General features: G+C 43.0%; 1 protein-coding gene across 1 annotated transcript in view; it reads right to left on the reverse strand.

Moving 5' to 3' along the window:
- Positions 1–24,920, reverse strand: part of LOC144762254 (calpain-1 catalytic subunit-like) — a 359,395-nt gene that overhangs the window by 162,006 nt on the left and 172,469 nt on the right. Inside the window, exon 9 of the mRNA XM_078647398.1 lies at positions 19,792–19,952. Within this exon, the coding sequence (XP_078503524.1) occupies positions 19,792–19,952 (161 nt within the window). The remainder of the gene's footprint in view (positions 1–19,791; positions 19,953–24,920) is intronic.

Genomic DNA, 24,920 nt, shown 5'->3' on the forward strand with positions numbered 1-24,920 from the left:
GACTCACGCCGGAGTCCAGCCAGAGTCCTGCCCGTCTGGGCTCGTCCGGGCTCAGACGGGCCTGGGGCCTGGCACTATGCCAAATATACTACCACTGCGTCGCACCTATTCCCGGGAGGAGCTACTCGCATTACGCATCCTGCCCATTGAAAACCCCTCTGTCATCAACAATGGTTTTCTATCATCACCTCCATGAGGACTGGACGCATCAGTTCCTCCTCAATCAGGTAAAAGCACCTTACTCTGGGGCCTGCTCAATTGCAGATCACTTCCGCGTCACGCAGTGGAACTTAACTCCCTCATTCAAGACCAGGAACTGGATATCCTGTTTCTGTCAGAGACTTGGATTACTTCCAGTTCTGACGCTGACATCGTTCTAGCCCTCCCACCAGGCTTTCTTATATTTCATTTGGATAGACCTGAGGGGCGAGGAGGTGGTCTTGCTATCCTTTATCGAGAAAACTTTATATGTAGGGCTTGGAAGGGACTTGTTGCTGACTGCGAGAGCTGCCACTTTTCACTACAGATATCTCCTACTGTGACACTGGCAGGTCTGTGTTGTATCCTCGTGCTCCATGCTGCGCTCGCCACATCGCATGCTCTGGAATGTGGAATCCTATGCCTAGGGATTCCGGTGATTCCAGTGCAGCGGTTGGCGTGGGCTCCTGTTATCTCGATCTCGCATTATCAATAAATCATAACTTTCCACGATAACCAGAGCTGACTACTTCATTCCTTCACGAATACTTCACTGGCGACTTGGTGTGAACGAACCTACGCGATTTCGGAGCCTGCAGCCCCGGTTTTCCCGGACCAAGCTTACCGTTGCTGACTTGAAGTACTGGACTTCCTCTTCTATGTTTTCGGAGCCTTTCTGATCGATCTGATGTCGTTATGCTGAAAATCCCGTTTTTCCCCCATTAAGCGGTGAGAATATCTTCATTTATTTCCGCTTTTGCCTTTTCAACGTGTTAGTTTATCTGCGCGAGTTAATACGTGCGCACTGTCACGCGTCCAGAAATCTCAGCGCGAACAAACGCATGCGCTCATCATTCTCTGCATTCTGTTCTGGCAGTGTCAGCACATGCAAACAACATCTACAATATAACGTATGATCGTTCTCTTGGCAATTGTGACGTCACAAACCTCTTCTTCAAGGAAGTCCTTCCATTGTTGTTCAAGGCATAATTTCTTTCAAGAACTTTTGACCACTGTTATTTATGACATCACAATACTTCTCTAAGACATTTACTACACATTGTTAAAGTCACATTTTTCTTCATTTTTCATCTATTTTACTACATCATAATGGAAAGCTTCAATGCCCCTCCGCCATTTTTAGCGAGTCCTGGTGAACCACCATTGGAATGGAAACAATGGCGTGAAGGATTTGAAGCCTATCTTGAAGCCATTGGTGGTGAGAATTACACGGACAAACGCAAACTCGCCATACTCAAGCATTCTCTTGGCGCAGAAGGAAGACAAATACTTTCTCATCTGCCTCCAATGACTTTAGACAATTCATCCGAAGAAGAAGTTGATGTCTACGAAAATGCAATTATGCAGCTCGACAAACAGTTCATAAATAAAGTTAATGAAGTCGTGGCACGTCACAAGTTTCTTAGCAGAAAACAACTTCCCGTGGAACCAATTGATTCCTTTATCAAAGATTTAAGGATCCTTGCTGCCAAGTGCAACTATCAACAGTTCCAAGATCAAATGCTAAGAGACCAACTTGTGCACAACGTCTCTGATGTGAAACTTCAAGAAAAATTACTTGATGCAAAAGACTTATCTCTTTCAAAAGCACTTGACATCGCTCACCGATTTGAAGATATGAAGCTTGGCATAAAAGAACTATCTGATAAAAAACCTAAAGAATCTTCTTCCGAAAATCCCAGTATATCAGTAGTCCAGAATGTCAAGAAGAATCCATCTACTTTTACTTCCAATAAACCTATGTTGACCAATACTTCACGTCAAAATTTCAGAAAGGATGTCATTTGTTTCAAATGTGGTTTTCCTGGCCATGTAGCAACGGATAAGAGATGTCCCGCTATAGGACAATTTTGCAACTATTGTAAGTCTAGGGGTCATTTCTCCAGGATGTGTAAGAGTCGCAACAGATCGAAGTATTCTAATTCTGACCCTAGATGCCCCAGATTCTCTGAAGTTCAACCTGTGGACATCGATGACGATGAGTACGACGACATCTGCACCGTCTACGAAGTTGGAGAGGAAAAAAAAGACTCACCCTTCTGTATGCTTCAAATTGGGTCCAAATCTATAAAGGTCATGGCAGACTCTGGTGCAAAGTACACTTTAATAGGTGATGATGTATTGTTAAAAGAATTTCCAGATGTCATATCATTATTTCCCTCTGACATAAAATTAAGGGGGTATGGGAAAAAACCCATTGATGTATTTGGATACTTTCCCTCCACTTTATCGTTTAAGGGCAAATCAATACATGCTAAGGTTTATGTTGCTAAGGATGGATCATGCTTACTGGGTTGGCCACAACAGAGAGAATTGATGATGAAACTTGATCCCAATCACCCCGATCAGGTTTTAGGTTATTCTGACTTCATCAATTCTGTTGATGTGTCCCCCGACAACAAATGGGAAACTGTTTTTCCACAAGTTTTCTCCCCTACTTTGGGTTTACTCAAAAATTTTAAACACAAAATTATTCTCAGACATAATGCTGTTCCCAAAGTACATAAGGTACGCAACATACCCTTAGCCTTACGTGAATCTGTAAAAAAAGAACTTCAGAGGTTATGCGACCTAGACGTAATCGAGGAAATTGAATCCTCCGAGTGGCTTTCGCCAGTAGTCGTAGCCCACAAACCTAATGGGAAAATTCGTTTGTGTGTGGATATGCGCGATTTAAATTCAAATGTGTGGGTGGATAGACATCCTTTACCCAATATTGGAGAAATGTTTACTAAGCTCAAGGATGCATCTATCTTCACCACATTGGATTTATCTAACGCATATCATCAGATAGCACTTCATGATGATAGTAAGCATCTGACTTCGTTTATAACCACTGAGGGTGCGTACAGATATAAAAGAATGCCTTTTGGGTTAGTGTCCGCATCCTCAGTGTTTCAGCGTGTAATGCACAACATGTTTAAGAATGTATCTAATGTGTTATACTTTCAGGACGACATTTTAGTTTTCGGTAAGGACGAATGTGAACATTCTGAAGTCTTGTTTAAAGTCCTTTCCATCCTACAAGACAACGGTCTCACCCTCACCAAAGAAAAGTGCAAATTTGGAAAAAATTCAGTGGACTATTTGGGTCATTCCATTAGTAAACAAGGCATTTCTCCCAAATTAAGTTTAGTTAAGGCAATCGAAAATGCACCTGAACCTGTCAACAAAGATCAACTTAGATCCTTTCTCGGTTTAGCCGAGTATTATGCCAAATTCATTCCATCTTTCTCTGATAAAACTTCTCACTTACGCAATTTAATGAAGAACCATCAAGAATTTACTTGGGATGATAACTGCAAATGTCAATTTAATTTTATCAAAAAATGTATTATTTCTGCTCCTGCTTTGTCACCATTTGACACCAATTGTAAATCCTTTATTGTCACAGATGCTAGCAACGTTGGCATTGGTGCGGTTCTGATGCAAAAGCAACACAACGGTTTTGTCACCATTGCTTTTACATCAAGGCCTTTACGGGGTGCTGAAACAAAATATTCCACTCTTGAAAAAGAAACATTAGCTTGCTGGTGGGGTATAGAATACTTTCGTAGATATGTATATGGCACAGACTTTATTGTACGCTCGGACCATCGTCCCCTAGTAGATCTTTTCACGACCAAAGGTTGTGGAAAAGCCACTTCTAGAATTGCAAGGTGGCAGTATAAACTACAAGATTTTCATTTTTCTGTTGAGTACATTCCCGGTGCAAAAAATTTCCTTGCTGACTTTCTTTCCAGACTTCCCATCGAAGACGACAATCATGTTGCACCTGACGATGACCCTGACAAAGTAGTGTCAATTTGTGAAGTGTCCAATGGATGCATTCGTGAAGATGATTGGAATTTGGCTTGTAATAGTGATCGTGATTACTTGGATGTCGTATCCTATGTCAAAAATGGTTGGCCTCCCAAAAATAATCTTTCCCCTAATGTTTTGCCTTATTTTCAAGTGGCTCGAGAACTTTCCGTTCAGGGAGAAACTCTCTTGAGAGGTTTACTGTTAGTGGTTCCGGATAACTTAAGAAACACCGTTTTGGACATGGCTCATGAGGGTCACCCAGGCATGTCCAGTATGAAAAAAAGAATAAGGAGTGAATTTTGGTGGCCTAGTGTCGACAAATTAATCGAGAGAAAAGTAAGGTTATGTGTCGAATGTTGTGTGAGCGACAAATCACAAAAGCCCGTTAAATATCACCACGATTCTATCTCAAGACCGTCAAAACCATGGGAATGCATTTCTGTAGACATAGCCGGTCCAATGTCCTTTGGTCAGAGTCCAGTGTACGCCATTGTCCTGATAGACCAGTTCTCTAGTTGGCCAGAAGTGAAATTTGTTCCCCATGTATCTTCTAGGGTGGTTATCGATTTCCTCAATTCAATTTTTGAAAAGGAAGGTTTTCCTTCTTCTATTCTTTCCGATAATGGCACACAGTTCACCTCTGCTGAGATGAAATCCTTTTGTCACAATCATGGCATCTCACACAAGCGCTCTTCTGTTTACTATCCTCAAGGCAACGGCATGGTTGAAAGGTGGATTAGGGTACTCAAGGAGGGTCTGCAACTTGCTGTGTGCAACGGTGAGAATTGTTACGAGGCTGTTAGAAAACTCTTATGGAGTTATCGAAATACCCCTAAGGGTAATAGTGATCTGTCTCCTTTTGAAATGATGCGAGGGAGGAAAGGTGTATGTAATTTAAGCCAACCTTGGATGCGAGACCTTGTGGATGGTAAACGTGCTAGTTGTCGTGCTCCTGTGGTGTCTTCCAATTCCAGCAATCCCTGCAAAGTTGGTGATTGGGTGCGTGTGAGAAAGTCTGGTTTTCTGAGATCTGGTGTATCACGTTTTTCTGACCCGTTATTAGTTGTTAGAGTAGGTAGGCAAGTTGTAGAGTTATCAGACGGGAATGTGTGGAGCCTCTCTAAAGTTGTCAAAGTTCCATCTCTCATTAACAGATCCAGTTCTTCCAGCCATTCATGGACCACTCCTTCCTGTTCCAATTCTCATCAACCTCCTGTTTTACCACGTTCTCTTCAGCTCTTTCCCATGCACACTCCTCATTCAAGTTTTTCCCGTCAGAGGAAAACTCCTATATGGCATAAAGATTACGTAGTTGGTGTATAACCCTCATCTTTTAAAATGTTCTCAATGTTATGAATTCTGCACTCATTAAGTTGTTTATATATATTATATGTCCAGGTTAATTCTTTTCTTTTCTAGTAAGGAGGATGTGTTGTATCCTCGTGCTCCATGCTGCGCTCGCCACATCGCATGCTCTGGAATGTGGAATCCTATGCCTAGGGATTCCGGTGATTCCAGTGCAGCGGTTGGCGTGGGCTCCTGTTATCTCGATCTCGCATTATCAATAAATCATAACTTTCCACGATAACCAGAGCTGACTACTTCATTCCTTCACGAATACTTCAGTCTGCTGATTTACCGGTCCCCTGGCAGTGTGGGCAACTTTGTAAGTTCTGTGATGGAAACAGTAACATCGCTGGCCACATCCACTTCTACTTTTATTGTCTTAGGGGATTTGAATTTGCATTTTAATGACACCGCAGATACAACTGCTACAGATCTCAAAGGCGATTTGACTGCATGTGAGCTCCAGTTAATCAATACAGGAGCCACCCATGCGAAGGGTCACTTATTGGACCCAGTCTTTTCCAACATCCCCCGGCTCAAGGCCAGACCAGCCCTCCCTCTCCCATGGTCACACCATTCTTTAGTTTCGGTGGAATGGCAAGTCAAACTGCCCTCAACATCGATACATCAAGCGGTTGTGGTGGACCGTGTATGGTCCAGACTATCGATCAGTGACTGGACCCACAACCTGGCAAAGTCACAACCTCCATCTGAGTCAGACCCGATCAAAGGAGATGCTGACCTTAACAGATGGCTGAATGCCTCGCTCGATGCCCTCATTCCTATGAAAACTATACAGAAGAGGGAGAAAAGAATTGGTTCTGCTCCTTGGTTTACGGCTGAGCTCCGCCTGCTTAAAAAAGGATGCAAGAAACTTGAAAGGGCTTGGAGGAAGAAATGTGATGCTGCTAAGCGTATGGACTACTGGATAGCGATGAGAGGCTACAAAGCAGCCCTCCGCTTGGCAAAAGCTCAATTTTTTGAGGAACGAATACAATTTGCCTCAAATTCGTCCAGGGAAACTTTTAAGGTGGTGCAAGAACTCCTTAAAGTCCCCGAACCAGCAGTCACCCATGACCTTCAGAAGTGCAAGGAGCTGGCCGACTTTTTCCACATCAAAATTGTGAAAATACTCAACTCCCTACCCCAGGCTACTAACCCTTATGGGACCCAAGAAGAGTTCTCCCCAACTCAGGGGAAGGAGCGTCTCGTTTCCCTGGATACGTTTGGCCCGGTTTCAGAAGCTGAAACTCTAAAAGCCATAGCCTCCATAAAAAGTGGCTCCCCTATGGACCCAGTTCCTTTTAAAATTTTAAAGCAAGCAGTAACCGCTGTGGTAGGGCCTAATACGGGCCTGATAAATGCCTCTTTTTCCCAGGGTCTGGTGCCACCCAGCTGGAAAACAGCTGTGGTTAAGGCATTGTTAAAAAAATCTAACCTTGACACGGCGGAGCTGGCCAATTATAGGCCTATCTCTCTGTTGCCAGGCCTCAGCAAAATTGCTGAGAAGCTTGCAAATCATCGACTGTCTAATTTTTTAGAGTCGAATGGTCTGCTCCGAGACTCGCAGACCGGTTTTCGTCCCGGTCAAGGTACTGACACGGCCCTCCTGGCAGTCGTTGAAGAATCCAGACGCATCTTGGATTCGGGAGGATCAGTGGCAGTGATCCTCCTGGATCTGAGTGCTGCGTTCGACACCGTGAACCATCGGGTGTTGACCCAACGACTGTCAGAGGTGGGTGTGGCAGGGGCTGCTTTGAAATGGCTTTGCTCATTTCTCGAAGACCGGTCTTACCAGGTCTGGGAAGGCAGCAACAAGACTGCATCCATCTCTCTCCAGTGGGGGGTGCCGCAGGGCTCTTCCTTGAGCCCGACATTATTTAATGTCTACATGGCCCCCCTGGAGGATGTGGTGGCCCCTTATAACATCAAGATCATCAGCTACGCTGATGATACTCAGCTGGTGGTCGCCCTTCCTCAACTGGTGGATAACCCTGACTTGTTGCACTCATGCCTGGCGGACGTCTACACCTGGATGAGCAGCTCAGCTCTGAAGCTGAACGGCTCTAAAACAGAGATTATGCTGCTTGGAAATAAAGCTCCCCCATTGCCTTTAACATGCTGGCCAAGCTGTATGGGTGATCTCCCCACCATGAAAGAGGAGATTAAGAGCCTGGGAGTCTGGCTGGAGCAAGATCTCTCTTTCAGAACTCACGCCAAAAAAACTGCGGGAGTGTGTTTTGCCCTGCTGCGGGCCGCTCGTAAAATCTTCCCGCTCCTTCCTCTTCCATCGAGGAAGCTGTTGATTCAGGGTTTGATAACATCTCGCCTTGACTATAGTAATGGTCTTTTTCTGGGCGCCCCTGAATCTACTTTTAACAAACTTCAGCAGGTGCAAAACGCGGCGGCTAGACTACTCATGGGCATCCCTAGAACAGAATCTGCTAGACCCGCCCTTAAGGCTCTGCACTGGTTACCGGTGCGGGAGAGAGTGAAGTACAAGGCACTTTGCATTGCCCACAAAATTCTTCAGGGCAACGGACCATCTATCCTGAAAAATTTGGCAGTGCCTTACAAAGCGAATAGAGCGCTGAGGTCCGATCAGAAATGCTTGCTCCAGGTCCCGAGAGTAAAAAGATCGCGCACGGGTGGGAGACGTTTTTCTGTGCACACAGCAACGCTTTGGAACTCTCTGCCCCTAAAACTTCGTGCTGAGACCTGCATCTTGCGCTTTCGAAAGGGCTTGAAAACACATCTGTTCCCTGCGTGAGTTGATCCAACTATCTCATGGTTTTACTGTTGACGCACTGTTCAAAGCGCCGGGATGCCTCAGGGTAGCTGTGCGCTATATACAATTTTAATAATAACACTCTAAGGGGCTTATTTATGAGCTCCTTGAAACACTTTTGCAAAACTGTTGTGTCACTTTTTGTGATGCAGCGGGGGCGCAAATAATGCGTCACATTGCACCATATTTACAAAGTGATGCATCTAGGCAGATGTTTCACTTTGTAAAACCCTGTGCCACATTATACCTGCATCAGGTATATTGTATGCAGGGTGGGCGTTCCCCGCAAGTAAGCCTCATAGAAGTGGTGCAGCATCTTCCATCTCTCTCCTCTCGTCTGTGATAACCCCTTGAATAAAGGCTTCACACGTGTTTGGAACTGTGAAGCATACATTTCTCTAGGGTTTGTCTTGTGGGAGGCATGTCAGGCATCAGGAGAGCTGGGCTTCTCTCCCGAGAGGTATGCTTTATGCCAAGCTGCACGAGGTCTGTACCAAGCTAGCTGCAAGCCGTTGGGCGCAGTGGCAGCTGCACAAACCCGAGCCAGCCTGCAGCAGACGGATCCAAGCAGCATGAGTGTTGTGCCATCTTTCCAATAGGCAGGCCAAGCTCCACGAGAGCTGTCTCCAGGTGACTGGGAGTTGTGTTCGATGGAATAAGACGTGTTGAATAAGACACGTCTGTTTCACAAGAACAATGGACTTTGTTGGAGAATTAAGCCTTGAGAGTTGATAGATTTTAGCAGAACTGTGTCAGCTCCCAAGAGCTTTACCAGAATTGTTTTTTTTGCAGTTTTATATACCACAAACTCAACCGAAGATATTGGAGCACTTTACATAAGCACCAGTTACATTACAAAAGGACACATTCATTATTGGTAGCCACAGGGCATTATGTGATTTTCCTAGAATTACAGGATGATTGAGCCGAGGTTGAGACGCAAAGTTGGCAGCTCAGGCCCTTACTTCACATCCTCTAGTGCACGTTAATAGTTTAGCCATAATATCCCAAAGGCAGGGTCCGAATGGGATCACACTTAGGCCTGTGCACTCCCAAAACAAGCATTTCCAATGCAATAGGTCTCACCATACTGAAAGTTTGAACTATTGACATTGCTAATAATAATGCAACGCCAATAGCTCAAACTTTCAGTAATGCAAGACCTATTGCATTGCAAATGCTTGATTTTATTGGGCGGAGCAGCTGTAGCCACTCATAAGTAAGCGGGGAAGTGAGGGGCGGCCAAATAGGTAAGCACGATCTGCCTCACAGCGGTGAAATACTGTGAATTTGACTCTGCGTCTAATTTGTTAATTTATCGCGGGGGTTAGAATTGTTTTGCCGCACCTTTAAATTCCTTCTTCTAGGCTACGTACAGACTATTTAGTGCTGTAAATATCCTGCACATATGCCATCAAGCCTCTAAAACAGAGATGAATTATGCCTTCAAAGTTGTTAGATGCAGTCGCGACCATCAGATATGTTGCATATCAGGTGTTACCCGCAGGGACTTACCATGCTGGATAAATTGCAAATCAGTACATATTTATACATTTAGTTTAGATAGGGCATACATGTGAAAAGACATGTTGCACTTTAACTCTCAGCACTTTGGATGATTATTATTAAAAAAACTGATCAACTTTTTGAGAATTTGGTACAGCTTCATTTTCAGCACTTTATGAAATATTATGTATTTTTTAAATATTTTGTATATTTGCATTATATATTTTTAGGTCTGATGGTTTATAGATCTGAAAAGACACATTACAGTTTAGCTTTCAGCACTTTAGGTCATTATTTATACAGTAACTGATGACTTTGGCATTGGTTTGTTTTTAGCATTTTGTCTTTTTATTTTATTTTTAGCACTTTGGTCGCTCTACATATCTTTATTGTATTGGAGATAGCCAGATATTTCTGGACTATATATTATTCTCAAACCCTAGACCGTGCAGGCCAGATAGATCACTGCAGTGCAGTGGGGAATATTGCAAAAGATAATGAGAAATGTTGATAGAGACTGAAATCTTGAAAGTTATAACGTTTAACGTCAACAGCCTAAACAACAAGCAGAAGGCCAAAGTTATTGAAGATTGGAGAAAAGACAATTCTCCAAATATAGCTCTAATTCAAGTTACTAATTTTAAAAACAGATGTGAGACCAAATTTGGCAATATTTAAAATCTGGCCTGATCAATGCATTTCCTGTGTAAAGGCAGCGCTTATAGGCGTGGTGATTTACATTAATAAACAACTGAAGTATATTTGTACTTTTCAGACAGACAAAGAGGGTAGATGGGTGTGAGTCAATGGTTAAATAGAAGGTCAAAAAAGTACAATAGCAACCATCTACGGCCCTGTCATATACAACCCGATCCCCTGATAGAATTATTTCAATCATTGATGGCAGTTCATGGTAAACTAATTCTAGGAGGGGATTTTAATTTTCTTCAGATGCCGAACCTAGATTTATTAGCAAATACACAGATGCAAAAAAGCCCCAAACTGCAAAGATATTAGCAGAGTATCTGGAAGTCATAAACCTAACTGGTTTATGTTGAAATAAATATCCAACTCTGCGAGAATATACTTGTCCATCAAAAAGATATAAATCTGCTGAAAAAGTAGATTATTTTTTATCGCCTTCTAACTTTGGTCTCCATAAGTACAGTCACTTAGTAAATGGCTTTTCAGATCACTCGTTAATCGAGATACATGTGACTGGGATTACATTTTTTTTCTTTCCAGATGCAGATGTTTCTTTAATTAAGTAAAATTAGAAGATGAATCCTGGGGGGGGGGCGTGACTTGCGCCTGAGGAAGATGGTGGCATTCCCGTGACTCGCTTGAGGTGACAGGCCTTTCCGAGCGATTTTCTGGTTTCACCTGAGTCTTGAACGTCGGCCAAACTGCATAAATTAAGGTCGGAATGTAAGAGCCTCGAAATGAAGGTATTTATGTCTTCTTTCTGGTAAACTTTGACTTTTTATTAACCTTTCTGCTCACCGCTGAGGTATCGGTGGCAGCTGCTTAACTGCCGCTAGCTGCCCTGAGGGAGCCGGTTTCCTTTGAGTTTGTATTTTTACTGGCTGAATAGATTTATGGATGATAACAAATTGAACTAACTTGGGAAGAACTCTAAATTTAAACTCTGCAGTGATTTATTGCCTCACTTTGCCTCACAATGCCCCCTCTGTGAAACACATCGCTTCCTGACTAACTGAATGAGAACTGTGGCTTGAAAGCAGTCTGCACACTAAGGAGATTATTTCCCTTACACGCTTAATTTCTTCAAAAGGAGCAATGCTTTATTCATTTACTGACCCTGGTTCACTGTTTATGGATGTTTCACACCAGAAGTCATGTTGAAAAGTGAATCTGGACATTACTCCCATGCGCTTGTATTAACAGGCATTTCAGCTACCTTGTTTCTGTGTTGCTAATATGAATATGTGCAAATATCTGCATTTCTTAGCTGTGTTTCTCTCAGAACCTACAATGTTATATGAATGTACCACGAGATTATTTATTTAAAGTGGCTCTCTTGGATATGGTATTAAGCTACGCTTGTGGTATGGTTTGCTTGGGCATAGACACACTCTTGTAATGTATCGTGGTGACTTACATTTCATACATATATTCTATTCCATTTAAGCATACAGATATCACTTTTATATTTCACTTCATGCTTATTGGTAAATGTATGTTTTGATATTCTGTCATGCGCCAAATGCACACTAATTCTGTTACAGTGTGCCTTGCCCACTATTATTAGGTGGAATTGCACACTTACATTATACCTTGCAGTTTTACTTAACGTTTTCTGTATTGGTTTTAACTCTTTCTATTGCATGGGTAGGTTAAGAAAAAGTATCTTAATTTCAAATATCTTCACATCGTAGATTTATTGTCCATTCAAAGTCACGTGTGAACTTCATTAAAATGGAGGACTCCCAAACATTGACCCCCAAAACAGCTGTTTCTTCTACTACGACTAATGGCTCCTCTTCTCCTACTAAAACAACAACTAAACGCCTTAAACAAAATCCACCCTCTCCACCGAAGCCGCCTTCGTCTGTGTCCATGGATCATCTTCTGGAGGAAATTCGAGCTCTGTGACCATTTGTTGAGGCGAGAAATTCTAAAAAACAAATCTTAACTGATGGATGGGAAAAATTGGAGGAAAGAGTCACCATGGTTAAAAATAATGTTGAAACTCTCAGTGCATGTTAGAACAAAGCAGACAGCCTTCGCATTTATGGATTATCGGAAGGCGCGGAGGGATCGGATCCCATCTCCTTCTTTCAAAACATTTCTACCGACAGTACTAAATCTCAATATACAACGCGCTCAAAGACTGGGCCAACTGCTTTCAACACCCTCAAGCACGAAAAGACCAAGAGGAGTTATATTGTATTTCCTTGAGTATACGGACCTCCTGAAAGTGCTTTCCGTAGTTAGGCTCTTGAAGCGTATTTCATTTTCAGGTCATCAACTGTTCTGCTCGCAAGACTATGCCAAATCCACAGCAGATAGATGCAAAGAATTCCTCAATATGATCCAGCGCTGCATTCAATTGGAGCTTGTTTTCGGATTGCTTCATCGTTGCCTATTTAAAGTCACTCTCAACAATAACACCACGACTTATGAGGACCCAACAAAGCTGAAGAGTTTCCTCAATGCACAATGCCCAGAACAGATGGACATTTCCAGCACTCGCTTTAAATAGCTTTTCTTCTGGAATATATGTGAATAGGGATTAAATCCTCAGTGTGCTGTTTTAACTATGGAAGTTTAATATAGCTTTTGCCATGGTATAATGGTTTGTTTGATCTCATTAATCTCTAAATAGCTCTTCTTCTGTTAAATATTGGAACAGGGTTTAGCTTTTCAGTATGTTGTTTTACTTACAGGGTTCTAGAATGGATTTTGTCATGGTATAATGGTCTATTTGTTCTCATTATCTTCTTCCATTTCAGCTTATAACCTTATAATGTCTGATGCCATAATGTTTGTATTAAACATTTTTTGTTTCTTTTTACACAGGACCTAACCTCATGTGTTTGAACTTTTAGTTTTGAATGTTGTTTACATCCCGAAGTCTTCCCCACCTTACCTCATGGAGTCCGGGTACGTCATCGTTCCATGTGGTCTCCCCCCATCCTTCCATTGTTTTGACTTCTATGCGGACATGATCCTTTTTCTTATATTCTTCTTAACAGCTCTTACCCCTTCTCCTTTATTCCCTCTTTTTTCTTCTTATCATACATGTTTCTATCATTTGCCTTTTTTTCTGATCTTGCTTCTTTCTTTTCTTCATCTTTCCCACCTTTTCAGCTTCTCTCAATTGGTTTTAACTTTTAATATCTTCGTACCTAACATAAGGTGTACTTCAATGTTTTTATAGTTCTTATTGTTGAATTTTTCACATGTACTATTGTTCACAATTTACGAGATTTTATTAGTTCACTCATGTTTTTATTACTTTCATCTCACAAATGTTTTTGTCACATGGAACATCAGAGGCTTGAACTCCCCCATTAAGTGACAGAGAGTCTTATCTCACCTCTCCAAATTAGATGTTAATATTGCGTTACTATAAGAATCATATCTCACCGAAGGCGAATCACTAAAGCTCAAAAGATATTGGGTTGGTGAAATCTTTTTCTCACCAGTAGATGGCAAAAGGAATGGGGTTATAACTCTTTGTCACAAAGCACTGAATGCCAAGCTTGTATCTCAAGAATCCGACACAGAGGGTAGGTGGATTCTCATTAACCTCCTGCTGGGAAAGACCCCTCTGTCTTTGCTTAACATTTATGCCCCTACTAGCAGTGATGCCATGTTTTAGTCTTGTATATCTCAGTTATTGCTCAAGTACCCATCAGAAAATGTTATTCTTGCAGGAGACTGCAACCAAGCGATGGACCCATTCATTGATAGAAATTCTAAATCCCCCTTTACCCCAAACACGCCACACAAAGTTTTCACACAAACTATTCAACAAAGAAACTTATTGGACTCATGGCACCTCTGCAACCCATCCACAAGAGAATACTTATTTTTCCTCTCCAAATCAACACAATCTCGAATAGACCATATTTTTATTTCATGCAGCATTTCCCAATCCTTACGTTCTACTGACATAGGCCCTATACTCATTTCGGATCATGCACCTGCTTCAATTCAATTAGACATTTTAAATCAATCCACATTGCCAAAATATTGGCGTTTCAATAATTCCTTACTCCTTGACCCTAATTTCAATTCATCTTTTACCTCTTTCACTCAAGAGTTTTTTCACATTAATTTAATGAATGATGTCTCCTTTCATACAGTGTGGGACGCCTTTAAGGCCACTGCTATGGAGTTCATCATTAAATTTGTGTCAAATAAAACATAAAGTTTTCCGCATATTACATAACACATTTCTTGCTAAGATTAAAAAACTTGAGCACTCCTTTCACACCTCCAAGTCGAAGGACTCCCTTAAAATCGGAGAACTACCGCCCGATTTCGCTTCTCCCGTGGCCAGCCAAACTCGCGGAGGTGCATGTTAACACCGCCCTCACTGATCATCTGTCGCGTGCCAACATTCTGGACGACACCCAGAATGGCTTTCGGGCCGGCCACAGTACGGAGACAGCATTGTTATTTATGGTCGAGCACCTGCGGGCAGTTCTGGATGCAGGTCAAACGGCGGCGCTTGTTTTGTTAGACCTAAGCGCCGCCTTTGACACGGTCTCCCATGAAATTCTCCTGCAGCGTCTTGAGGAGATAGGGGTGACCGGCACTGCACACCAGTGGTTTCGTTCGTTTCTCAGGGATCGTTCCTTCTGTGTGGCGTCCCCGCCCTATCAGTCCAAATGTCATCCTCTGTCTCTTGGGGTTCCGCAGGGTTCCTCGCTGAGTCCCACGTTGTTTAACATCTACGTGAGGCCGCTGGCTGAGGTGGTGAAGCTCTGTGGTATGACCATGGTGTCATACGCAGATGATACCCAGCTAGCGGTCACGATCAGCGGGGACTCTGGGGTGGATGCCCCAAGATTCAGAGAAGGACTTAGGGCGGTGGCTGGTTGGATGACGTCCAACTGTCTCCAACTTAACGCCAAAAAAACGGAGGTGATGGTCTTTGGGAAGCGGACGGACCTATGGGGAGAGACCTGGTGGCCCCCTGAGTTGGGTCCCACCCCCACTCCGGTTGCGGAGATCAAAAATCTTGGTGTCTGGCTGGACCCTTCCCTCAACTTTGTTGGTCACACCAAAAGGACGGCGGCGTGCTGCTTTGGCGTCTTGCGCAATCTGCGACCTGCCCTTAAATATTTTGATGCCGCAACCCGTCAACTTGTGGTACAAGCAACGGTTTTGGCTCGGCTGGATTATGCCAGCTCCCTTTTCATAGGGTTAAACCAGGCCGAGCTAACCCGACTTCAAAGAGTGCAGAACGCAGCGGCCAGAGCAATCGTAGGTCTTCCTAGGTTTTGCTCGGCCGGTCCAACTTTGCGAGCCTTGCATTGGTTACCCGTTAGGCAGCGGATCCACTTTAAAGTACTGTGCATATCTTTCAAGATTCTGAAGGGCCTACCGCCTCCCTTACTGTGCCAACTTTTGTGTCCTTACATCCCGGGCCGCACTCTGCGTTCGTTGGACCAAGAACTAGCGGCAGCCCCTCGGTTCAAACTCAGTCGGGCGGGGGGTCGCTCTTTTAGGGTGCGGGCAGCCGCGCTTTGGAACGCTCTCCCCTTGAAACTCCGGACCCTTGGCGACTTGCTTTCCTTCCGCAAGGCCGCTAAAACCCTTCTGTTTTCTGAGTTATGTTAAAATCCATACCCCCATTTTTAAATAATATTTTCTGTTTTCTGTTGTGTTGTGTTCGCCACCTTGTCGGTGCGCCGGGACGCTCCTTCGCTGGAGCAGCCGTGCGCAATACAAATAGCCTTAACATAACATAACATAACATAACATAAAGATCTCATCAATGCAAAAATTGCTTTTAACGAATTCACTATCGAACAGGCCTCCCTCTACTTACTGAAATCCTCAGCGAAGTTTTATGGTGGCCAAAACAAATCAGGCAAGCTTCTAGCCAATTATCTAAACATTAAACTGCAGAAACTTCATAGTGATTCCATTATAGATGACAGCCAAGCACCGAAATTCAAGGACACTGAAATACTCCAACAATTTGTACATTTCTATCAATCCCTTTACACACCAGAAAACACATGCTCAGATACAGACATATCCTAATATTTCTCCAAAATGAATCATCTTTTTTCAATTCCTCCAAATGGGCGTGATGTGTCTTACATCAATGCACCATGAGGACAGTACCTCACCTCACTGGGCACCAGCGTGTGTCTAAGAGGCCCGATCTCTCCGTCGTTGCCTCCAGCAGGAGCACCGCTAGGATGGAGGAATTGAAAAAAGATTATTCATTTTGTGAATTCAACGAAAATGTATGTATTTATGTACTGAATTGGTGACAGTAATTACGCTTCTTTTCGAAGCACTAAGGTCCTGAAGTATGCTAGGGAGTTTATACCCCTCAAGCTGAAACATGTTGACCATAAGAGCAGTGGCATATTTCAACTGCTCTTGATTTATTATTTTTTTGCACTGTTTTTAGACAGGAAGACATCCTTGAGGCAACCTATTTTGACTTAGTACCATTGGTGTCTCTGATGCGTATCTTTTTAAAATCACTTGTTTCTTTTTTCTTCTATACTGCACTAATCTTTCAAAGGAATCCTCCCCTTTCTTGCTACTCTCCTGTAAAAAACTCTGCAAATAGGGTAAAACTATATTCTCTGTCCATCCTCCTCTTGGTTGGAGGTATGGTGAAATATAGTTTTTGGTAGCCCAGATGATGACACTGGACACGCTAAGTGTAATGATGGGACACCAAGGATCCGTGACAGAGTTTATTCCTGTGGTTCTTCTGGTTAGAGATGCTACCCCCGGGTTTGCATCTCTAACCAATCACAAGACCTTTTCTTTGTTGATCTTTAGTACTACAGTCCTGAGCACCTAGGATCTGGTTTTCCCATATATTAATGAACATTCCTTTGTGGACAGACTTTAGGACTTCTTTGTATATTGATTAACTTCCTCTAATACACATTTCTTAATACCGTTGTAATGCTTCTAGAAAACTTGACTTTTCCAACAAGCACTGGCAAAACCAATATGTCTAGCTTTATTGTCCGTATACTTGTGAACACTTGTATTCACAAATGCTCAAAATGTGGAAAAGAGAGGCAACAGAAAAACGCATTAAGTGGGCAACAAAATGCTAAAAGGAATTCTTTTTTATTGGCTTCAACCCAGTACATATGCAGCCAACGCGCTTCTCCCTAAACAGGGCTTCATCAGAGCTGCAAATATAACATGTTTACATCAGTATATTTGTACAGATGAAAGCCAATGTATATACAAAATATAGGTTTCAAAAATACGTTCTTGGAACTTAGACAAAGTGTCAAAACACCGCTGGTCCATATGCACAGTGGATTTAACAGAACATAAGTTAAACCTGCATCCGAGCCCCCATGCCCAGAGAAGAGTCTCAAGAAAGCAAAGAAAAGAAAGAAGAGCTGTGGATGTGAAAGAAATTCCAGGATTAGGATTAGAGAAAACACTGGAACCCAGAACGTTACACCCATGGCAAAAACTCAAGCACAAGGTATAAACCTATGTTGATGAAAAACCTCAACTAAGAATAAAGACCAATGTGCAAAGGCCCAGGTGGATACAAATGGTGTCAGATAATACCATTCTGACCCCATTACCAATATAAACACCACCACATGGTTCGTGGGGTGCAAGATTTCACTTCAGAATGTTTGTTCCACTTGAAATATTCTAGTCTATAAAAAGGAAAAACGACATTCAAGGAAACTGAACCTGGCAAGACCAGTTTGCCAATGATACAGAGAAAGTCCACCCAGGGGAAAGCTATTGTACCTTAAGGTTGAATACGTTGGTTCAGATAGGAGCTAAAGAATGATGAGTCCAATAGAGTAATACTTTGCGGTCGTTCTGTTTTAAAATTGTGTAGAAATCAGATAATCCCTCCCGTGTAGGAGATGTAAATAGTAACAAGGATAAGCTGAGAATAAGACATAAAATGCCTGGTTACCTTAAACCTGGACATACATGGTGTGACACTATTAGGCCACACCTGTTAAAATAGTTTAACCACAAGGTGTATTTAAAGTGCTTTATGCAAAGTCATAAACATATATTAGCAACAGAATCATACTGAGGTCATGTAGAGGAAATGTCATAAAACGTGCCCTGTACAGGTCCATAGCTAATGTACAGAACAGATTTACAGAAAATGGGATAAAAACGTACTAAGTGCATCCTGGGAAATTATCATACAAAATTATCTTATGCCCAGCACAGGTAAATAACTGGTACACAAAGCAGATATACATAAAAGAAACCCACAATGGGCCAACGGAACGGGCACAGCTGGGTGGCAGATTTCCCATCCGACTCATGTAAAAGATGAAGGTGGAATAGTCACAAATACGAAAAGACGAGTCCCCAACCTACATGCGGCACGTTTCTATTAAGCGGCCCTGTACTCTGACTAGCCCAAATGCAGCATTCGTATCCATACATTAATGTGTGGCAACGGGTTTAAAATCAGCCATCAGAACGGATAACGCTAAGTGGCTGAACACCAGTCCTACTCTATAAAATAAGGGTAAACTAATCATGAGAGTAAAACATGTACGTCCCAACTCTTAAACGGCAAGGTTCCTGTCAGTGACTCACAAAATAGCATTGGGTACATGCCAGGAACCTGTTTTTGTGGTCGCAAACAGGTCGATTAGTAGAATCAGCCCGTTTGTGAATGCAAAAAATGCTTTTCATATGTGTCAAACCCTATTTTGCAATTCGTTAACCTGTTACCGAATCGCAAAATGGGTTTACAATTTGACATTTGGAAGGGGCCTTTTTAGGTCATCTTTTTCAAAAACCGAATCACAGCGGTATGTATGAATGTTTTAACCATAAATGCAATTGCAAAACATACTTCAAGTTGGTGGTAAACCATTCGCAAATTTACTTTTAAACGCTGCATAAAAAAAAATGATTGCTTTATTGAAAAGTGGAGGTCTACTGACCCTAGCAGGCCACCATCCTCGTTATTTTACCAATTCCTCGGAAGTCGTAAATTGTGACCAACTCCTTAATATTAATGAGGTAGGTCAATTTGCGAACCCCTAGGAGTCACTAAATGAAACTCTTGGAGTTTCATACATTGGGACAAGCGATTACCTACATGCAATTCTCTGAATATCGCAGTTAGGTAATCGCTATTCCAAATGTTGATATATGTGGCCCAATATGTCTGGCAGGAAGCTGTGCTGTCACGCCAGATTTTAAAATAGTTACCATGCTTCCATCACAGACCGTAGTATGACCCAGAATGTGCAGATGCTCGAAGGAATGTGTGCGACAACTTTGAAGGATGGGTTAAGGTTAGACATATGCTTTTGTGCCGTACATGGCCCTTTTCTAAATGTGTTTTGGGACAGAAGCAGTGTGGTATATTCTCTCTAGAAGGTTATTCCTGCAGATTGCACTAGCGCTGCAGGTGTTTTTTGACTTACCGGGAAATTTTAAGCCACCGCCATCCGAGCTACCTCGACGCCAGGAGCCCTCGATTATTGTTGTGTGCCACTTGTTCATGTCGTCCTCTTCCAAGGCATCTGGAGTTAAGTTGCAGATCTCAATGTTGGAAAAATTTAGCAGGAAGTCTTTGAAGGACATCCTAGGGGGTGCAAAAGGATGGGAGTATAGAGAGGATAGGTCTTTGTGATACAAACTTCAGGTGAAGGTGAGATGAGTAGATTTCGGGGTGGGGTGATGCATTTCATCGAAATCATATCAACAACCGAATTATTACAGAGTGAGAGAGAAAAATACAAGTTTTGCTCAGTGTTTTAAATGGCAAATGTTAAAAAGATACATTTTTCAATCATATAATGTTGGAATGGATACTCTGATCCCAAGTGCCTAGCCAACTTCTACAGCCAAGACCTCTTGCTCAACTAATGTTATGTTACAAGGCCCCACAATCGGTATGCCCAACTCCTGCTCTGGTGCAAGATCAATCCCTCCACGAGTGCATAATGATCCTTCTACATTGTTGCATCCGGCCCGCTGCTGTGATGCAAGAACCATGGCAGTACCATTGCATAAGGACTCTCTTGCATCACTGTATCCATATTAGGCAAGAGACTAGAGTTTGAAAACAAGCAAGCAAAAAGGCAAAACATACAATGCACAAAAATCTACCCAGGGCTAGATTTAGGGTGATGCGACCAGTGCAACCGCACGGGGCGCTGACCTGGAGCGGGGTACAGACCTCAGGGCGGAGGAGCTGTGTTTAGCAATAATGTACGATGTAAAAGCACTTGCTGCAGAGTTCCTTGTGGGCTCAGGTTTCATGCAGCAAAAAAAAATGTTATACCTCTTGTGATTAATGTTCCTGCTAAAGAGAGATTTCAGAGTTTTGTCTAGTGGCAGGTTTGACTCGGCACAGAGGGTTAATAAGCTTGGTGCAAAGAACAGAATAGTATTGAATGTGGTAGCTGAGTGGATTAGTAAAGCCAGCCTTTACCATGCTTTAAAACAAATGAAAAGTATTTGAAAGAGGGGCTATGGAGAGATGAAGGGCACTTTTTTGCGGGTGGAAGTGAGGGAATCCGAGGAGGTCAAATGGGCAAAAAAAAAGATTGTCGCACCGGACGCAACTAGCGCTACAACTGGCCCTAAAACTAGCCTTGTTTTGGCAGTGCATATTGCTTCATCCAGTGACTCCCTTTCAGGGTCTAATGAAAGCAAGAACAAGCATTTGCAATGCAATTGGTCTCGCCTTTGGGAACTTATAAGTGTTTAGCCATGCAGTATATTATAGCACATTACTGCAATGGACTGGGTGCCAGTGTGGCAGTAGAATTCGCAGTGAACATGGTATTTGAGCTCTTTGGTGTGGTTTGAAGATTAATACATTAAATCATTGATGCATTCTAATTATATTAATAAATAAGAGGAGCCTAAAAAGAAGTTTGTGTACGTTTGTGGAAATTAACATGTATTCTCTGCAGTGTTTGAGGTGCAGTAAACAATTTACAAGGAGGCCTTAGACACAATACAGCACCTGTTATGCCAATGGGAGCCTATTTTATGTGGTGCACAGATCATGAGAAAAAAGACCTCTTAATTTCTCAACAGTGAATAAATTCACATAAACAATTGCCCAAAAATGATCAGCAAACACTTGTCTCCAAGCAAAGGTCAATTTAATGAAATCATTATTCTCTTGAAGTAACAAAAATATAAGAAATGATGTTCTTGGACATATCAGTGGAATTTTTGATAATCCTTTATTCTTTTATTCTACACAATGTAGCCAACGCGTTTCGTCCCTTCATAGAACTTCTTCAGGGCTCAAGCAAGTATTGTTCTTTTATACTAGCATTTGGTCTCCACAACTTAAAAGTAAGAGAGTCTTGTTCTGCTTAAAAGGTGAGATGAAGTGATTTAATGAATCTAGTCCTGCCAAAGCAAGCTACATTCCTATTCTGATTATTCAGGCCAATGTCAGCCACCGCGTCTGTGAGAAAGCGGTCAAGGCGACAATCTGTCCTCCTCCGTCTGGTCTCTGGAAGTAATATGTGTTTGAGGTGCAACAAGAAGAGAAAGGCAGGCATTGTTAGAGCAGGGGGCGTGCTCTGAGGGCCAGATGTGTAAAAGGAGTGAGGGGAGACAGGAGGAGAAATACAACAAGAGAAAGAGAGTAGGCCAATTAAAGTGAGAGAAAAGAGACCATATGAATGGGAAGAAGTGATGGTTATTATTGCAATGAGGGCTGCTCTCACTGGCGAGGTCATTTAGAGTAAGGAGCTCAGTGTGAGTACAGTGCAACTATAGCAATTCTCACTTTGAAGTCACTGAAACCAGGACAGGTACCAGTGCATGGAAAGCTTCCAGTCCGATGTCAGTGCAGTAGGGAGCACCTGTAAACCGCAGAGGAAGAGCCTGGTTAATCATGTGACCACAAGGAGGCGTTTCAATCAGCAATGACCTGAACATGATTTTCACTTCATTTTGATAGTTTTTTATGTCGAGCATTCAAGACATCTTGTATAATTTAGTATATACTTATATATGTATGTACTTTGTGGGCTCTGGAGATCAGCCCTAGGACTTGTCTGCTTCCGCTTAGGGACATTTTTTTCTGTTCAACTGTCTCTATTTAACTGACTTGATAGAAAACGACCAGTAGAGGTCAGTAAAATACCAGAATTATTTTCTGCTTGTTCATCTGCCTCTATGTAACTGTCGTGATAGAAAACGACCAGTAGAGGTCAATAAAATACCAGAATTGCTTTCTGCTGAGGGACTTTCTTTTTTAAAAATTTTCTGGCAACTCTATTTATCTTTCTTTATAGAAAACGATCAGTAGTGGTCAGTAAAATACCAGAATCACTTTAGCATTCTCTAGATTCCAGTCCATAGAAATTGTCTTCCACGAGCACCCGCATACAGTAATATTTTTTTCAAATCTTGTATTTTCATTGATGTGACCACCAAAGGCCTTGATTTTATATTAAAAACAGAGCTTTGGACTATACCATTTTCCGCTGAAAGGCAAAATTTCTCTCCATGTGTTCCTATACCTGGCGTGTCATGCAGTTTGGTGCTTACTTTCCCTCCATGTTGAAGAACAGTAGATGTTTCAGCACCCAGGCTAATGTGCTGCATAGCTAAATACATATAAGGTCCCAAAGGTGAGACCAATTGTATTGCAAATGCTTGTTTAAATAATTGTCCTCAAGACTGCGCAGGGTCCTTGGAAGATCAACATCTCACTGAATCTATTCCGATTCTGGAAAAATCTGGATCAGAATCTAATGCTGTAGTTTCCCAGTGGCTAAGGGATGCTGTAACTGCATTCCTCCCTCCTATATCTAATAACCACAGATCCCTTCATCCTCCCGCACCTTGGTTCTCTGAGGAGTTAAAATCACAACGAGCCAAGTGCAAGGCATTAGAAAGAAAATGGAGGCTCTCCTATTCAACCCCCAGTAAGGCAGCTTATAAAGAAGCACTAAAGAGCTACCATGTTAACTGTAAATTGGCCGAGGCCACCTTCACGGCATCCACGATCACCCAGGCTCAGAACTGTCCGCGGACTCTTTTTGCAGTGGTGAAGAGGCTAACAGGAGCAGATACGGTACCTTCTCCTCCGGCTCTGGATAAACCACAGTGTGATGCCATTGCAGATTTCTTTATCTCTAAGGTGGAGCGTATTCATGAATTTTTGTCTACCTCCCCGCCATCTGCTGAGTCCTTACTGGCGGCTACTTCTGGCAGTCTTCCCCTCCCTTCAACGTTCATCAACGACTGGTCTCTGTTTGATGACATTACCTTTTTATCGTGCCTGAACAGTATCAGGTCAGGCTCCCCTCGGGACCCTGTTCCTATGAAAATTCTAAAACTGTTGGACCTCGAGCCACGGAGAGTCCTAATGAGACTTTTGAATACATCTCTTACAGAGTCTATGGTGGCACAGGAGTGGAAGCATGCCATGGTCGTTCCCTTGTTGAAAAAGACCGGCGCGGACATCACGAACTTAGCCAATTTTAGGCCCATATCCCTGCTGCCTGCATGTTCTAAAATTTTGGAACGACATGTGAACACCCAGCTTAATTCGTTTGTTGAAAATGTGGGATATCTTCATCCGTCCCAATCCGGGTTTCGCGCTCATTATTCCACTGAATCCGCACTCCTCGGGGTGACGAAGAGGCTTCGGCACGGTATTGATCGCGGGGAGACCTTTGCACTCATCCTTTTGGATTTGAGTGCAGCGTTCGATACCGTGTCTCATTCCATCCTTCTTGACTCTCTCCGCTCCCTTGGTGTTGCTGGATCTGCGCTGGCCTGGATTGCCTCCTTCTTAGGTGGACGCACCTTTCAGGTGTTTTCGACAGAAGCTGAATCTGCTGTCTACTCATCGGTATACGGCGTCCCCCAGGGGTCGATTCTCAGCCCTTTGCTGTTTAATATCTATATCAGACCCCTTGCTACCATCGTGGAGGAATAGTAAGTCCAGTGGGTCGCTCACTACTTATCCTACCAGCGTGTAGCCCCAGTGCGTTGTGGTCCTTGCAGTCAGCATCAGCGGGTGCGCCTCTGCCTGGGTCTCGAAGAAAAATCAGTCGCGTTGCTGGTAGGATAAGTAGTGAGCGACCCACTGGACTTACTTACCATCGTGGAGGACGCCGGCTTGACAATCTATTCGTATGCTGACGACACGCAGATTGTGTTCTCTCTCTCTAGCAGTGAGGGCCATGAGGTCTCTGCCTTGAAGTCTGGCCTATCACGCGTTGCTGCTTGGATGCACGACCATCTGCTCAAGCTCAACGGTGATAAGACCGAGGTTGTTATCTTGGGCAAGAATAAAGATCTGTGGGGCCCTCGACATTGGCCCTGCGACATGGGTCCTCTGCTGAATCCAGCCCCCGTAGCCCGCAACCTCGGTTTCCTCATCGACGATAGGCTCTCTATGAGACAGCAGGTAACAAAGGTCGCTGCAATCTGTTTTTCCACCTTAAGATGGTTGCAGAAGATCTTATGGATGCTACCTTGCTCTACTCGGAGAACTGTCGTCCAGGCTCTTGTGATCTCCCGCATTGACTTTGGGAATGTGCTTTATCTTGGGGCCGATAAG

The sequence above is a fragment of the Lissotriton helveticus genome, chromosome 6 (genome assembly GCF_964261635.1).
Source record: "Lissotriton helveticus chromosome 6, aLisHel1.1, whole genome shotgun sequence".
In the NCBI taxonomy this organism is placed as follows: Eukaryota; Metazoa; Chordata; class Amphibia; order Caudata; family Salamandridae; genus Lissotriton; species Lissotriton helveticus.